Source organism: Gekko japonicus, unplaced genomic scaffold, assembly GCF_001447785.1.
Source record: "Gekko japonicus isolate JY-2015 unplaced genomic scaffold, Gekko_japonicus_V1.1 scaffold2, whole genome shotgun sequence".
Taxonomy (NCBI): Eukaryota; Metazoa; Chordata; class Lepidosauria; order Squamata; family Gekkonidae; genus Gekko; species Gekko japonicus.
The window spans coordinates 4,240,557-4,257,813 of NW_015175358.1; the positions used below are offsets into that span (position 1 = coordinate 4,240,557).

A 17,257-nucleotide genomic window follows, 5' to 3' on the forward strand; every position below is an offset into this window, starting at 1 on the left:
CACAACAGAAGAACAGCTTTTACAAATACAAATGGAAAAAGCAAATCTGGTTCTTCGCTTCCAGGATGTCCCAGAGAGCAAAGGAGAGAATCTGAAGCATATGATGAGCGAAGCATTGGCCCCAGTGACAGATTTAAAGGCGGACTATCTTATGAGCGAAATGGATGTGGTCTACAGGTCCTATTCCATATACATAAAGAAGAAGAATCTGCCTGGGGAAATTGTGGTGAGATTCTCGAAGAGGCACGTAAGGGATTGTATCCTGAGAGCGAAGGCGGGGACACCTTTGAGAATTGAGGACAAGACTATTCGGATTTTGAAAGATATTCCATTTGAAATAAGACAACGGAGAAAGAAGTATAAAGATTTAATCCTTTTTCTTCAAACCAACGCAATTGGCTATAGGTGGCTATACCCGGAGGGCGTGACCTTTAAACTCCAGGAAAAGAAAGATTGACTCTGTGGCAAAAGCACGAGACTTTTTGAGAGCACAGCAGGGTGAGCCAGGGGAGGTGGATAAAGAAGAAAAGGACCAGTGGCGAGCTGGACTCGGGGTCCTCTGGAGAGGACTCTCTGTCGGAGAAAGGTGCAGTGGCTCCTAAAAGTCCTTACAAACTGCGGAAGAGACAAGACAAGAAGAAATGAAGGTTGAAAGACTCTGAATGGAACTCTGATAAATAAGATATTTTAACATGGAGATGCTGAGGGAATCTTTCCTAACAGTTAAACTTAAGATTTAAAAGTTATAAAAGCATGACTGACTAAGTTAATAGAATGTAGTGTTTAAAGGGATAGTATAGTATATAAGATATTTTGAAGATCTCCTCTCTTGGGTTTTTAGTCAGTAGTGGTTATTTTTACTTTCTCCCTAAATGTAGTACCCCTCCCTTTTTTCATTGTAGTTTGTAGTCTATATATATAAAATGCAATAAAAAAATACCCTCCGGGGGGCCAAAAAGAAAAGAAAAGAAAGTCTGACCTGTGTGATGAGACACTTGAGCTCAGTCCTCTCCATCTCCCAGGTTGCCTTGGCCTTGACAAACTGTTGCTGCAGCTCGTTCATGCCTCTCCTCTCTTCACGCAGCTCTGTGCACAGCTCCTTTAAGATCACCTTCATGTCTGACAGGGTCTTAATGTACTCATTGGGCTGCGAAGACAACAAAAAAAATGTGCCTACTGAATTCTGATGTATTTTGGACAGTGTAGCCACTGGTTACCACCTCCTATAATCTTTCTTAGTTCCAGAAACACAGCTTCAGAAATTCCTTTCTATTACATTTTTACCCCACCCTTCCTCCAGAGAAGTCAGGGACATAGACACATTCCTCCCTTCTCCCATTTTATCTGTCCAACAAACCTATAAGGTAGATAAGGGAGAGTGTGAATGGTCCAAGGTCACATAGTGAGTTTCATGGATTTGAACCTGGTCGCTCAGGATAAGTCTGATACTCTTAACCACAACATACACACTGTCAACTTTGACAAAGCAGCACATACAGAAAACGAAAGGCAAAGAGAATTAGCTTGATTTGAGTTATACCCCTTCTCACAAGCTTTGAATTCTAGGGGGAAATTAGCCTAGTTTGATAACTAGTTTGGGAAAGCCCTGCCTAGCCTCAGAAATTAGACGTCTGTGTTTATAGGGGGGGGGGGAAGCTGGGACAATGTGCCACCCAGATGAAAGTGACCTTGGTGGCCACAGAACAGAACCTGAAGGCCAACTCAGAAGAGATGCTAAATGGAGCTTCCAGCAGGTTTGTGGGTTTTTTTTAATGAGTTCAACAGGTTGTGGGCCCCAATTCCGGTCATGACTGAGGCAACTGGGGAGTAGGGTTATGCCTTCAGCTTCACAGCATTTTCCTGACTGGTATGAGAACCCTGAAGCCAGGTAACTGAATTTGTAAAACCACTGGGAACTCTGTTCATGAAATTACTGGAATCTCCTTGTATACGTGAATGAATCATCTCAGATCAAACACTAGAGACAGAACTTTCACATCATGTCAAACAGAATAAAGTCAGCTCATATATTCAGATGCATGCAAATCATCAAGTGGAGCTATCAAGGGATGCACATGAATGGGGGGGGGGAGTGAACCAGTCCTAAAATACTGCAAAGAATCTCCAGAAGTCCAGGCTGCATAGATGATGGGTCTCCCATTGCTCCCATGTCCCATCTCACCGCGTTCTGAGACCAGCCGTCTCCAATACATGTCTTGTTATCTGCTTGCTGCTGGGGGTTCAGTTCCTCCTCTTCTATCAGCAGGTACAGTTCTTTCATGCTATTCACCTGCAAAAGCAGAGAATGGAGCAAAACGTGAGCAGGAGAGTCTCCAATGGCTGCACTACCTGTTTTGTGTGCAGAGAAACAGTATGTGGCCCATTGGAAAGTCCAAGGCTGAGGACTATCTGCAGCAAGGTAAACGGAAGAGATCAGAGCACAAGATGAGGTTCTCTGAAGCGTGTACAGAGTTGCTCCATTGTCACATCATCCTTGTTGCTTTTTCTGTACCAGGCACTCTACAGTACACTTGTGTCTAAAGAGAGAGTCGTCACTTGAATTCCTCCCCACCCTGCTCTATAAAGAGGCTGTTGTTCCCAAGCCTACAATCACTCAGCTGCCCACAGACCATGCATTCTGCTTTCATCAGGAATGAATCTGTTGCAGTAGCAAGGGGCCATTTTATTTCTCTGCCTGACTAAGGCTCCCCTTCTTGTATTCAGATGAGGGACTGCTTGAGAGGGACTTATCAGACAAGTAAAACAAACAAACAAAAATGATGCCTCTCTTAACAAAAGTAGGGATAAAAGTGGATGTATGCCAGAACGGAGCTTATAAATTGCCACAAGGAGCCAAGGCCTCATTCTAGAGGCAGCAGTAGACTTTGCAGCTCTCTCTGCACTTATGCAGAGGCCAATTGTCTTAGCACATGCAGGAGATAATTCAGAAGAGACACCTAATATGCATACTGCAGCCAAGGTAGATTTCTCATTTACATTCGGATATGATCAAAACCAAAACTTATATCTAAATAAACTTAAATCTCATGTGCAGAATCTATTGCTATACTTTATATGGCTGAGAGGACCTGAATGCTGAAAGCTTTGCCTCCAAAGAACAGACAAACAACAAACAGGAGGAGTTGGATACAGCTGAGCTGACATGGAACCCTTCTCGGTACACACTGTTTGAGCCCACACTGAAAAAATATGGCTCTTGGAGAAACAGTATCACGCAATCTATCTGTCCTATTATCTTAATCTTATCTTTCTCCCCCTTTTCACTTGGTACAATAACAATTCATGGGTTATGGGAAGTGAGGAAGGAAGGATGTGGCCATTTCTGCAGAACTGGAAAAGAAGTAAACTCAGCAAAACTATTAACTCAAGCAAAAATGTGTGCAAATGCCGTCATTGCCTGCTTCTCTCCCCAAAGCAGCTAAGAACATCATTCTCCTCCATTCTAAAATCAAATGCATTCGCATTTATTTATTTATTTACACCCTGCTTCTCTCCCCAATGGGGACCCAAAGCAGCTAAGAACATCATTCTCCTCTCTTCCATTTTACTCTCAAAACAACCCTGTGAGGTAGGTTAGACTAAGAGTGAGTGCCTTGCCTAAGGTCACCCAGCAAGTTTCCACAGCAGACTTGGGATTCAAATCCAGGTCCTCCCAGTAGTCTAGACTGCCACTCTCTCCACTATGCCACACCAGCGCTCAGTGGTAGTACAGAAGTTCCCCAGGCACTCATTTGCTCTGGAGAGGACAAGCGAGCTCGTGCTTGCAGCTCACCATACCTCCAAGAAGTCATTGCCTTCATTCTGCAGAATCTTGCCCTGCCTCCAATGTTTCAGGAACCACTTTAGCTTCATGAAAAGGAGCAAGAAATTTTGCTTGAACTGCTGGGATTCCTGCACCAGGAGGTTTTTTTCTTGGCTCCAGAATTTTTGCTCCAGCCTCCTCTGAAGGTTCAGGCTCTGCAGCTCAAATTCCCGCCTCAGGAGGGCCTTCTGGTGATCTTCCTTCAGCTGAACAGAAACAGCAAGATTGTTAGGCAGAGAGCGAGTATGTTAAGCAGAGTAAAATAATTGCGGGGCCAGCAGCACACGACACCAAGATATTGTTTATTGATTGATTGTAGACACTAGTAGTTAAAAATATTGTACTTCAATAGCCTCAGGTGGAAGAGGGTACCCTCTTCCAAAGGACGCTCTGGAAGATGATGGAATTCAAGGAACTGCCTGAATCTGCTCCCCAGCCGCAGGTGAAATGATTGGCTATTCATCAAGTTTCTGGGACAAAAGAAGTCAAGGGTTTGCAAGAAATCTATATTTCCATAAGCTCTGTTTTGACCATATAAAGTGATTTTAGACAAATTCCCAACGTTTTGACAAGGACTAATGTGGTAGCAGATAGAGACGCACAAACAAACACACACACACACACACACACACACACAGAGTTTAAATTTCTGAACTTCCCATTCATTCTGTGCATGTTGTCACAAATCTCTCTGCAACCAGAAGCCCCCAAATTCTCTTTTGTTGTTTGGGGATTTGGGGTGGATGAGTGGAGGGAACAACTGTAACCTAAACTCATAGAAACTTGTACTTGATGCCTGATATCTGAATACGGGGCCATGCAACACTTACAAATGAAATATATATATAGAAGCCTAACTAAAAGCACCAGGAAACTGTCTTATTTCGCCTACATATATCGTTACAAGATTTAATCAGAAAGGGCGGGGAAACAAAGTAATCTTTGGACTCTCAGGCTTGCAAGACAGCATCCTATGCAACTGTGGTTCATTAGCTGGTAGTGGTGCCAGAATAGCACATTAGAGATTCAGCAAAATGTTCTAATCACCCTCATAGCACAGCAGGCCTTGGATAAAGCCATGGTGACAGGAGATCTCACCCTGGAGTAGTCCAGAAAACTGCTCCAGAAGCTCGTTCCCAGATTTCCAGCCATCTTTTATGGTTTTCGAAAAACCACCAAGTACCAGCACAGCTTAAGTAAGACATCATAGGTAAAGGTAAAGGTTTCCCTTGCTCGAAGGCCAGTCGAATCCGACTTTAGGGATGCGGTGCTCATCTCCATTTCCAAGCTGAAGAGCCAGTACTGTCCAAAGACATTTCTGTGGTCATGTGACCGGCATGACTAGACACCGAGGTGCACGGAGTGTTGTTACCTTCCCACCAAAGCGGTACCTATTTATCTACTTGGAATTTCTGGCTTTCGAACTGCTAGGTTGGCAGAAGCAGGGACCAGAGACGGGAGCTCACTCCATCAAACTGCTGAACTACCCACCTTCCAGTCTGCAATTCAGCATCTTAACCACTTGAGCCACCGCACAACATGCATGCTATAGAACCATCCCAAGCAGAAAATCTCTCTGACCTGGCAGATTTTCTGGGTGAAGTTCTCTGCTTCCTCCTTCCTCAGTTGCCTCTCCTGGGAGAGCTGTTCCTGCAGGCCCCTCAAGCTCTCATTGGCCTCCGAAAGAACCAGCTGCAACTCCTTGATCTGCAGGAACAGTGGCAGAGACAACAATCACAGGGGACACCATAGGGGGAACACTCCATGTCTGCTTTTCAAGTAAGGTTTGCTAACCATATGGAAACTGTACCCGCCTCAGTAAGGGGTGTCCTAGGCCTATGATCATGATTCTGTGCTTTCAGGCCACTTGTGCTACTGCAAGCTTCACTGATGGTCTGTATTTGTTCTTTGCATTTTTTAACTGATCTGTTTAACAGTCTGACAACTTTAGAAGACAACAAGAAATCAGGCAGCTTGGAAATATCTGGTTAATTAGTAGGCTTGTTTGTAGCCACCAAACAAACTTCCTAGCCTGGCAAACATCCAACACACACACACACACACAAGCAAACCCTGTGATATGAACACTATTAAGAAGATTTATATAACTTTTTAGACTTTATAAAATTGCAAAAAGTTTTTTCAGCCTTCTTAATCGTACAATATTGTAAAAAAAGTCTAACATTATGAGTACCCAGTTATGAACTCATTTCAACTTTACAGTCTCCCTCAGATGTAATCTTATATCGTAAGGAGGTGTCAGCTTCTTAATCCAGCTCAGTATTGTAATTTCTTTCATAATATCCTGGAATAAACCATAATCAATGAAAATTCACATGTAGCTGGATGGAAATTAGTTATTTTAAACTTATAATGATTTAATAATTTAATTTTTAGCAAACTTACTTCTGGTTCCTTATAGGAAATGTAATAGTTGATATAATTACAGAGGTACAGCCTGCAATAATGTCATATTACTTTAAGAAAGTGATGTTCATCAGGCAGCTGCATGGAATTAACTCCTAGAATCTTTATAGAGTCTGGATCCAGTTAGTTGTAGAGAGCATTTGCCAGCCAGAAAATGAAGGCTTCTAGCCGGGTGAAATAAGGACTGGTTTGCTACTACTATAATAAATAGTGCTTAGGAGAGCATAGCCAACAAAATCCAGGAGGCTTTTTTGCACCTTAAACACTTATTATGGAACCAGAAGTAAGTTTTCTAAAAATTAAATTTTGTAAGGAGCTGACACCTCCTTACAATATAGGATTACATCTGAGGAAGACTGTAAAGCTGAAATGAGTTCATAACCGGGTACTCATAATGTTGGACTATGTTGGACTTTTTTTACAATATTAAAATCAGTAAGCGAATACTAAGCATGCTGTCATTCTTAAATGCGAGCTTTAAAAAAGCATTGCCCATGTCTCCAAAAATTATATGTTAGTGTTGTGTAGGCACAAACAGGAAAAGTAAGACATGTGCAAAACAAATTCAAGTGCCTCCTCTGGATTAGTAGTGAGTACTAGGAACTGGGAATTCTCAATCTGACGCGTTCTGACTGCTACATCTGCCTTCATGCCCATTATGTTCCATTCCCAAGTTTTATTTTTCACCTCATTAAAGACATATATGCCTTGAACTGCCATTTCTCCAGCCAGGACATTCTCCCCAGAGCCTCTCTCCTCCCTAGGGTTGCCATTTGCCCGCTGGGGGCAGAGGATCCCCTGATTTTGCAGGCTCCTGCTCACCGCCAGTCAGCTGGCTGGCAGGAGGGACCCCCCCCTCCCCAAACATCAATATTGCACGCGACATGCCTGCGTCACCTGGAAGTGATATCAGCACATTGGTGTGTGTGGGGGGTGCTGCTCCGGATTTCAGGCAAAACTCTATGGTTTGATGCCACGGTGGGTGTGTGGGGGGGGTGCTGCTCCAGATTTCAGGCAAAACTCTATGGGGTTTGATGCCAACTTTACCATAGAGTTCTGCCCAAAATCCAGAGCTGGCTGGCAGGAGGGACCCCCCCCTCCCCAAACATCAATATTGCACGCGACATGCCTGCGTCACCTGGAAGTGATATCAGCACATTGGTGTGTGTGGGGGGTGCTGCTCCGGATTTCAGGCAAAACTCTATGGTTTGATGCCAACTTTTCCATAGAGTTCTGCCCAAAATCCAGAGCATCACCCCCCCCAATATGCCGACTTCACTTCCGGTGAGGCAGGCACATCGTGTGCAGTGTCACTGCTTTGGGGGGCATAGGGGGTGATGTCACCCCCCACTCCCAGAACATCCCCCCCATTTCCCCACTGGCAGGTGAAAGGGACCTGGCAACCCTACACCTCCCTACCCTGGGGTCAAGTGGGTACATACCTCAGATGCATAAGAGTCTTTCTCCTCCGGTTGGTACGACTTGTAACTCCGGTCAAGTTCCACATTGGCACCCACATCAACGGTGCTGGTGTTGCTACTGCTGTGGTAGAGGTCAGAGGACCTACTCTCCCCGACGTCCCAGTCTGGGGCCTCCCTAAATTCAGACTGCTGCATGCATGGGCAAGTTAATGAGAACAAACCAAAAGAGCAGAAAAAAAGAAAAGAAAAAACAAACAAAACAATGGGTCTCAGGAACAATAAGAGATCTACAAGACAACAAAAAGGATGACGAGGAGGAGGAGCTTCACTACTGTGGCGGAAGACAAAGTGGAAAACAAAAGGAGACACAAAATGAGCAGACACGTGGACTGGATTTTTGGGGGAGGGGAAAAAGAGAGAGAGGGAAAAAATGCGCAAACACCAGTTATGGTGCCATGCAGTGCCAGGGGTGGGGTTGAAGCTAGTTAGGATTGGAAGGGGAAGGCCAGCAGCATGCGCAAAAATAGAACTCTGAAAAATTGGAGTGTGCTTCAGGAGGTTGTCAACCCAGTCCAATTCCCCAGAACTCCCTCCCTTCCTTTTAAGCTTTTCTTGAGTCTTGGTCTAATTGTAACACCAGCTCCTGATGAGCAAAGAAGGCCTTGGCTACTTTGCCTCTTGGTGTCCAGAAGTCCAGTCAGATAGGCTGACATCTCATGGGTAGAGGACCAGCTTGGCAAGGCAGCAGATACACCATGTGTTTGTAGAGACATCATTTCCAGCAATCATTTTAAGTCCAGTCTTCAAAGGGCAAATGCAGGAGAGCTTGCTGATATGTGAATAACACCTTACTTCCATAGGCCCTATGACCCTCCAGAGAAGTGACTACATCAACCAAACCAAGCATTTGGGCCAATGGTTGCCTTCTGACGCTACAAGGGGTTGCAGCACAACTCCCTTCAGCTTTCTGAAGTAGCAAAGATGAAACAACACTCAAAATCAGGAAATAGTTTGATCTTTCCTCTCTCTTCAAATTTTGTCAAACAGGCCTTGAAATTTTCTTCCTGGGCCAATGCTTTGAAGCATAAATCCTAAAGTTAAGAGGAAATCTAATCTTGTCCTTCAATAAACACTCCCCATCTTTTATACCCATAGATTATCGAGCTCATGCTCTTGAATCCACGTGGAAGAGCCAATACCAGGTGTACGACATTTCTGTGTTATCTTCAAGATCTACTGTGAAGCCCAACACCTGATACTCAAGAGTTCTAGTGGATTGTAGACTTTAAAGCCATACCCCACTTGAAATAAAATTTTAATGGTCATGTTGATCTGTAGAAGTAAAAGTGCAATATTAAGCCTTCTAAGTCCACTGAAGTTGATGGACTGCTTAGGGCACAGTTAGGGCACAGCTAGGCACAGTGCTGGGATCTCCTGCTAATTTTTTAGAATTCTAAACTGTAGCAGTAGGGACTCTAGTCCAGATCAGGGCTGTGATGTGTTCAAAAGGGATTAACCCTTTACCCACCATGCTATATTCCTGATCTCAGTCTGCACCCCTCAAATGCCCTGTGACAGAAAAAGGTAGATTTGAACTCTGATGAGATAATTTGGGAGATTTTTCCCACTGGGGATTATTCAAGAGAAATAGCTTCCCTTGAGGAGTGCACTGATAAAAAGTATTGGTTTAACCAGCTCAAATATTAACTTAAGAATTATTCTGGAGGTAGAAAGTGACAAGGACTACAAGTAATAAGCTATCATCAGCTTGAACATTCTGTTAATATAGGGTGTTACTTATATGCCATCAGCTAACGTTTCAGGCCCCAGAAGCAAGCTTTTGAAGCCAGAAGTGAATGTGCTGTCGGGAGGCCCACAAGCAAATTTGTCACTTGAAAAAAAAAATCTGGGTCAGAGCCACAGTGCAGAGATTTGGAATTTAAACCACTCCCCCCCCTTTTTTTTGCCATTTCAATTGCTCTTGGTCCTCTGAGGTTGCTATTTCTCCTCTGTGGAATATGCAAACGTTCTTATAGGTGCCTGTATACTCCCCCCCCACACACACTCCAATCTAGTTAACTCTACAGTTTCACAGTGGTGCTATTTCAAGCAACTCTCTCCATATGTGAAAATGAGTTGTTAAAACTGAATGTTGGCTTTTCCCACCTCAAAAAATAAATATGTTAGGCTACCCACTGAATGGAAGCCCTCTGGGAGAGGGCTATGTCATTTCTCTGTTTTGCAGAACACCTGCACTCCATCTGGAACTAAATAAAAGTCAGCAGCAGTCGCAGCGCAGTGTTTGAGTCTCTCCACCTCCTGCCCCACGCACACTCTGCTAAACCAGAGTCCTATTCTCATTGGCCTCAGTTCCATGCAGTGAGCCAATTGTTAGTGTGTCATTTCACTCTAAGGAGGCAGAAAAGGGAAGTTACATTAACAGGGTCAGGTTCTGATTTGTTAAAGCAGGAGAAAACAGCATGGCAAATAAAGCAATAATCACTGCAAGAGAATCACTGTCAACAACCTTAGGGCAAACCCTCACCTGGAATTCAGAGTTATGCTCTTTCCGCAAAGCCTCTTTTGTGGCATCCTGGGAGCTGGAACTTGGCAATGAGTCTTTCTGGCCTTTCAGGCAGTCACCAATGTGGTCCACCTTCTTCATGAAGCTGTTTAGCTCTTGCTGAAGGACCCCAAGTCGCATCAAAATGGCACTGATCAGCTTAGAATCCGTGGTGCTCTCGTTGTCCATGGCCTCGCTCAGCACTAGCTCCGCACAGTCATTATCCATGCAGAGCTTTAGGCTGGAGGTGAAGCCGTTGGCATCCGAGATCAGGACATCGATGGCTTTGCTGACCAGTGCAGCCTGGTCCCTGATGTCAAGGAGAGTCTCAAAGTCCTTCGATTTGAGAAACCTGCTAGGGCTGGTTTCATGAGATTTGTTAATATTGCTAAGACTATTTCCAGGTGCTCTCTCTTTAGCATCATTCTCTCCCCCAACTGGCACCTCTCTCCAAAGGGACGTTGGAATGCACTGGGCAGAGTCTCCAGCCTCAGCATCTGTCTCCAGCATGGGCCGGGTGGTCTGGCACGAGGCAAGGTCACAGCGCTGCAAGTTAGAAAGCAGCACTCGGTTCTCGTACTGCAGCTTCTTGACCTTGCCGCTCAGCTCACTGATTTGGACCTTGGCAGTGGCCAGCTCTTCTTGGGAGGTCTCGCTGATCACCGAACAGCTGTCCTCAGAGAGGGTGATGTCCAGGTCATGATCTGACTTGTACTTATTGAGTTCATTCATGAGGAGCTTGTTCTGATCCTCCAGTTCCATCAGCGACCGCCTCAGCAGTTCTGCCTCCTCCTCCACGAACTGCAAATGCCTTCTGAGTTCCATTACACTCTCCCCTGAGTCCCCACAGTTTGTCATGGAGAAGGAAAACCGGATGTCTTGCCCCAAGAGTTCTTTGTCTCCTTGCACTTTCATGTCATCCATTTCTGCCCTCAGCCCTCGGTTTTCAACCTCAAGCTCCACTATCCTCCGGCTCAAGATGTTGGCTTCTTCCTCAACAAGCTTCAGGTGGACTTTCAGCTCTGCCTCTCTGGAATGAGGGGAGTCAGCCAGCTCCTCTATGGAGAGGGAACTCTCCAGATCCCCATACAAGGACCGATATTTCATCAGTTCCTCTTTCATACTGTCATTCTCTTTGGCTACCTTTGTTAGTTTTTTGCACATCAGAGCAGACTCCTCCTTAGCAAAATGCAATTGACACTTGAGGTCTGCACTGTCCTCCTAGAATTAAGAAAGAAAATGGTGCAAGAATTTTTTTTTAAAACCCTGAAATTTATAAGGTGATAAAAAGATATTCATTGAGAAAAGGTTAAGCCCCAACCCTATTCATCTGCTTACTTCCAAATTCTACCCTCACACTGGCAAAGGATCTTAAGGAATTTCCCTCCACATTGGGAAGATAGCAGGAGTCAAGGCTACATGTGGCTATCAAGAAAAGCTTGCCAGAAGAAAAATAACTGGCAGAACAAGTAACCTGGGGTGATTCCAGGAGCCAGCTTTGGTTGGGAGGGCGGGGTAGAAATCCAATAAATAAATTTGGGAGGGGGGTTTTAATAGGAGACCAGTTCAGCAACTGTTATGGATGGTATAATCATACAAGTCCAATGCCATTGAATGGTCTAGCAGAGTTCCAGAGAATGCTGTCATGTCAAAAATCTAAAGGGTAGATGGTGGCAGTATGCCTACAGTTTTCAAACTCTACAGATTGGAACAGGTGGGAAAGTAGAATGTCTGTGAAAGGGGCAAGTTAAAAAAATGCCAAAAAGCTCATCAAAGGAGAATCAATCATCCCACAATGACGGGGGAAATCTGCAATCACATCGGCTTCAGGATTCTCTGGGAAACTTAATCTCAGGGGAGCCCCATTTTCATGACCAGACTACCCATGTGTAGATTTTTGCTGATTTTTCAAAAGGAAAATAAAATCATTTAACATGTATATGTTCTGTACTTCTAACATGCTTGCTCCCACAGTGGCTTCTACTAAAGGAATTGGTGGATTTGACAGAGAGTGGATTTGACAAAGAGAGAGAAGCCTGTCTCTGAATCTTACACTTTATTAGCTTTCCAAAAAAATTAGAAATAAACAAGCCTTGTGCCAAATACATATTAAAAACAGGGAAATGAGCATAAATTTTAAACGTATATGATAATACAAAAATTATAATGAGACCAACTGATTTCTCCTCCTAACAATTTTTCTGTACAATACAAATCTTCTGTATCCTTTCTTCAAGAGTATGCATGCTCGCTCTTGATAATTAAATCCACTATCTTTCCAATTCCATGTACTCATTTTTTAAAATATATTCTAACAAGGGTTTGAGGCTCCCACCACCCCCAATCTAAGCAAATATATCTTTTCCTGAATACCTGGATTCTGCCACAAAATCCGAGGTCACCTATTCTAGTCCAATCTTAACACATGCTTACTTCTTCCAGTCTCCCTTTTAATGCTTTTTTCTTTGGACTTCAATGATGGATTTCAAAAACATTCCCTTAGTTTCCCAATCCATCAGATATCTACAAGGAAAGCCTTCCAATGAGTGGTATAGCCCAGGAAGAAACATTTCATATGATTTTTCTGTGCATCTGAATTGCTTGTAAGGTTAATTTACTTTGTGTGAGAAGTGTGGGTAGAATTCAGCCAACAGGAAACAAGATGGAGTTGATGGCCTTCTAATCCTGCCAGATCTTAAAATTCTATCACTTGTTCCTAAATAAGCCCTAAAGAAGAAAACAAGGCTACAGTTGGGACTGTGTTCTGGGCTGTTTCCAAACACAGGCAGAGAAATGTGACTAAGTCACTGTCTATACATTTCCAAGTGCTGGATCTGTTCCCTTTTTTGAAAGAAATGGAGGAGGGGGACTCAGCTGTGTTCTTACAGACTTTTGAAAGCAAGAAAACCATGAGGAAATGCTACACAGTTTAGAGAGTTCTTGGATTCCCTGTGGCAATTTGAAGATTTGAAAATTTTCCCTCAATAAATATTACCTCATAAAGAGTGACCGTTAGTTTTAAACCTCAGCGTTCATTTCCTGTTTCCATGGCTCACTGAGGGGAAAAAAACTCGAAAAATCTTTCCCCCAGTAAAGACACTCTCTACCAGGCACTCAAGAGCTCCTTTCCAGATGGCCAGTACAGTATGAACATTCAATTGCAACCGTCATGCCTGAGATTGCATCAGCCCAGAGCTGAAAAGAGGCTATTATTAACTCTCTAAAAGTCCCTAGACTGTTGTATTACAATTAGAAAAACTTCATTGCACTGGATTCCAGCACAGCATGAAGTAGCACCAAAAATTCACTGTAGAATAAACCACCCAAGGAAGAGCTGGGGACACAGTGACTTTTAACTTTTTATGCAAGCAGGTATTCATGCTCTCTCAAAAACCAAACACAGTTTCAGCTCTGGGGTTCAAAAGAAGCCCTTTAACAGGAAAGCAGCATGCAATGTGTCATGCTTTTTTGACTACTGGGGCCTGATTTTCAAATGCTCACTGTACCTCAAAAAGCTTACGTATCAAATCCCAAAAGCAACAGTAATGTAACAGACTTTTTGTTTTGCCGTCAAGTCTCACAGCCGACTTATGGCAACCCCATAGGGTTTTCAAGGCAAGAGACATTCAGAGGTGGTTTGCCACTGCCGACCTCTGCGTAGCCACCCTGGTATTTCTTGGTGGACTCCCATCCAAATACTAACCGGGGCTGACCTTGCTTAGCCCTAACCTGGCCAAGGCAGATCAGGGCTACCTGTTCCATTAGAATCAACCAAAACATCGCAACATAGTAAACAAGCTTCCAAGTTTCCCAGTCTCATCAGGCTGGATGTTCAATTTAAAAAAGGGGAGGGGGAGATGTTTCAGGGGATTATGGAGGAGCCCATAGTTCTGTAGTTGGTCATGTGTTGAAATGGAATCCCCCCCATTCCCAATTTTGTACCAAAGATCCAGCCTGATGAAAAGTTCCAGAAAACCCAAAACCTTGATCACTGTTTTGTGATATTCTGGTTGGGGAGAAGTTCGTGCCAAAACCAAGTGTAATGTAAAAGGGGAGAACCTTGAATGGCACCAAAACCACACTGTGAGTCCTGAAACTAGTGCAGCTTATGCTGTGTCTGCAGCACTTTTTCTTCCACTGTAAAGGCAGGCTGGAATGAAGAAACAGTGGATCGGCTCAAGGTATGTGTACACTTACATTAATTTTCAATATATGCAGCCCAACACTATGCATCTTTACTCGGAAGAAAGTCTCACTGTGTTCAATGGGTTTTGCTCCCAAGTAAGTGTGCACAGCACTGTAGTCTCTCATTCTTTGTATTTTTGCTTTTTTTGGTGTGTGTGTTTGCGTGTGCATGCCCATGCCTGGAAATCATGGCGACTTCTGGCGACTCATAATGGGGCATGGAGAGCGTTCAGTGGCTTGATAGCCTGCCTCTGGCTTCCCAGCCCTGGTATTCTCTGGAGGTCTCCCATCCAAATACCTGCCAGGGTCAGCCCTGCTTAGCTTCCAAGATCTGACGAGATCGGGTTTGGCTGGGCTATCCAGGTCAGCGCAGCATAGCAGTCTTAAAGAATTTGATGTTTTGAGCACAGATCTCCCAAAGCCTTCTAAAGAAAGGACAATTTACAGGAGAAGCACTAGCCATTTGTGTAGAAGAATGGCTAAATCACTAACCCTGTAGAACTGTGCAGATGGCAGTTATGGACCTGCACAAAGAAGATAGATGGGCCCTTTAATTTCCTGCTAAGTTTTTTTCCCTCTCATATAAATCATGTACTGGAGTATGCCTGGCTGATATATGCAGACAGGAAGTCCAAGAACTCTCAAGAAGACTGAGTAGCTTGGGAATCCAAACTGACAGAGAGTATGGCATGTACCCTTTCTCCCACGCAGCTGCATACTCTCTAGGTACATCTGGTCTCTTCCCCAGACACTGGCAACGATGGGGAGGGAAAGAACTGGTGTAACCACTGTCTCTTCCAGGTGTCCATTTTACCCTAAAAACAACTGCATGGAAAGCACTTTCTATGTATTGACTAGTATTAGAGCTTTGCCAAGAAATACACAACCCGCCATCTGCCCATCTCATTCACTCAGCACACTTGGCAACCCTTTTCCATGGTAATGGAAGGAGAGTATGGTGATGCTTGTTATGCTGCCCTTTTGACACCTGAGGAATCTGAAGTACAAACAAGGATGTCGTATCTAGTCCTGGTGCTCAAGGGCACAAAAGAATCCTAGTTCTTGAGAACCACAGCTCCTCTGATTATTTCTGTTAGGGAGATAAAGCTGCTGCTCCAATATATTATATGCTGTAAACATATCCATTTCAGGGTCCCTGAACAAATCACGAATATATTGGCAATGCTGCTCAGACACCCAAAATCAGGAATGCACGACTGATTTCAGTAGAAATATGAACAATTCCCCTAGCTATTCGTCTAACAAAATGTTCGTGCACATCTACAATATCAATTTTTGTCTCGGTGAGGGGCATAAACTCCATTTAAAAATCAACAACACATGGCAATGTGCTGCAATTCATCCCAGCCCTCATTCTGCTCTGCCACTGAGCTATTTCATTTGCATCATTTGTTTCTTTCTAATGGCACCCCTTGGCATCATTGTGGGGGATTTGGCTTCTTGATGTTCTACTGCTCTTTGGGGTCAGCCAACACACTACAGAGCACTTGACTACTAAACCCAAGCACTAAACCTACACACAAAATGGAGGGAAGGGGTTTGCCAGTTTGTTCTGCCATTATTTAAAATGTGTTCATTAGCATTCGAATATGCATAAGAAAAGCAACTGCGTGAACAACCACCCCCAAAAGTGCCACTACTGTACCCTTACACCTTCAGCTTTGATCCTTTGCATCATGGTACCAATGTATTTAAGATCACTTGGAAGAATAAAACCCCCTCAGCTTGTCAGCAGATGGAAAGTACTTATTTATCAGAGCATGCTGCAACTTGTAAGTATGCAACAGCAGGGGATAGGTAGGCAAGCTAAGGTACTTTGGAAAATGTACAGATCTACTGCCCATTCCTAACTAGGGCTTTAATTACTGTGATGTGCACAACTGCTGGAACCATAAAAGCCAAAGTGGCGTCCGATGAAAGACAAGCAAAGCAGAGCTCACCACCCGGCTTGCCTACAAAAACTCCCTCCTCACCCAGCCACCCCATTTATTTGCAGCATGGGGCCACTCCTAATGCTTTTTAAGATGCCACACAAGGGTGGCCAAGCTTGAGCCTAAAAGCTCATTGCACAGCTTTCCTGCCACAGGGAACAGCAATAGCTCCTCATGTTTGGGCACGTTTGCACTATGCTTAACACACCTGGCTCAGGAAGCCACATGCTAGAACTTCATTCCATAAGCAACATACTCCACACAGCCAGCTCTCAGGAGTCAACGTCAACTATGACTGATGGTATAAAGAGCAGGAATACTGTCCTTGTATGCCAGATTAAGCAGTGGGTTTATATTCTTGCATTACTTGTTATATGTATTATATTATTTTGTCTTCCACAATCTGCCTTGAGTCTCAAGAAGGAAGGAAGGAAGGAAGGAAGGAAGGAAGGAAGGAATATTCCCACAGCTAATACAGCCTTTATGTTAAGCGCACATTGCAGGCTGAATTTGCAAAAGACAATAGAAACGTATGCACGATATGACTTTAGAGCGATACCTGGGCAGATGATTTTTTGTCTGCCTTCCCAAGAGAGCATGATCCTCTTTTCTTCAAAGAATTCTGAAATAAAAAACAAAATGGATTAATGGTGTTTATTTTTCCGCATAAGTAGACCTCATATCAGTTCCAGACCCTCCTGTTTTTGTATCATTCAGGTTATCTCCACCTACCTGGATATAAATACATGGTAAAAATGGTGGCAATTACTCTGGATTAACTGCCAACATGAAATTTGAGTAATTTACTCCCTCTTAAGTGTTTGATTTAATTCTAGAACTGAGTATGAGAGAGAGAAATCTGCTGGTTTATATTTTGGCATCCATA

The 17,257-nt window shown here is 43.8% G+C and overlaps 1 protein-coding gene across 1 annotated transcript in view; it reads right to left on the reverse strand.

Moving 5' to 3' along the window:
• The window catches only part of SOGA1 (suppressor of glucose, autophagy associated 1), a 65,485-nt gene that overhangs the window by 19,218 nt on the left and 29,010 nt on the right, over positions 1–17,257 (reverse strand). The window contains exons 2-9 of the mRNA XM_015425240.1: positions 16,931–16,993; positions 10,695–11,455; positions 10,217–10,622; positions 7,693–7,860; positions 5,405–5,530; positions 3,799–4,029; positions 2,183–2,290; positions 980–1,147 (exon numbers count right to left, since the gene is read on the reverse strand). Coding sequence (XP_015280726.1) covers positions 980–1,147; positions 2,183–2,290; positions 3,799–4,029; positions 5,405–5,530; positions 7,693–7,860; positions 10,217–10,622; positions 10,695–11,455; positions 16,931–16,993 — 2,031 coding nt within the window. The remainder of the gene's footprint in view (positions 1–979; positions 1,148–2,182; positions 2,291–3,798; positions 4,030–5,404; positions 5,531–7,692; positions 7,861–10,216; positions 10,623–10,694; positions 11,456–16,930; positions 16,994–17,257) is intronic.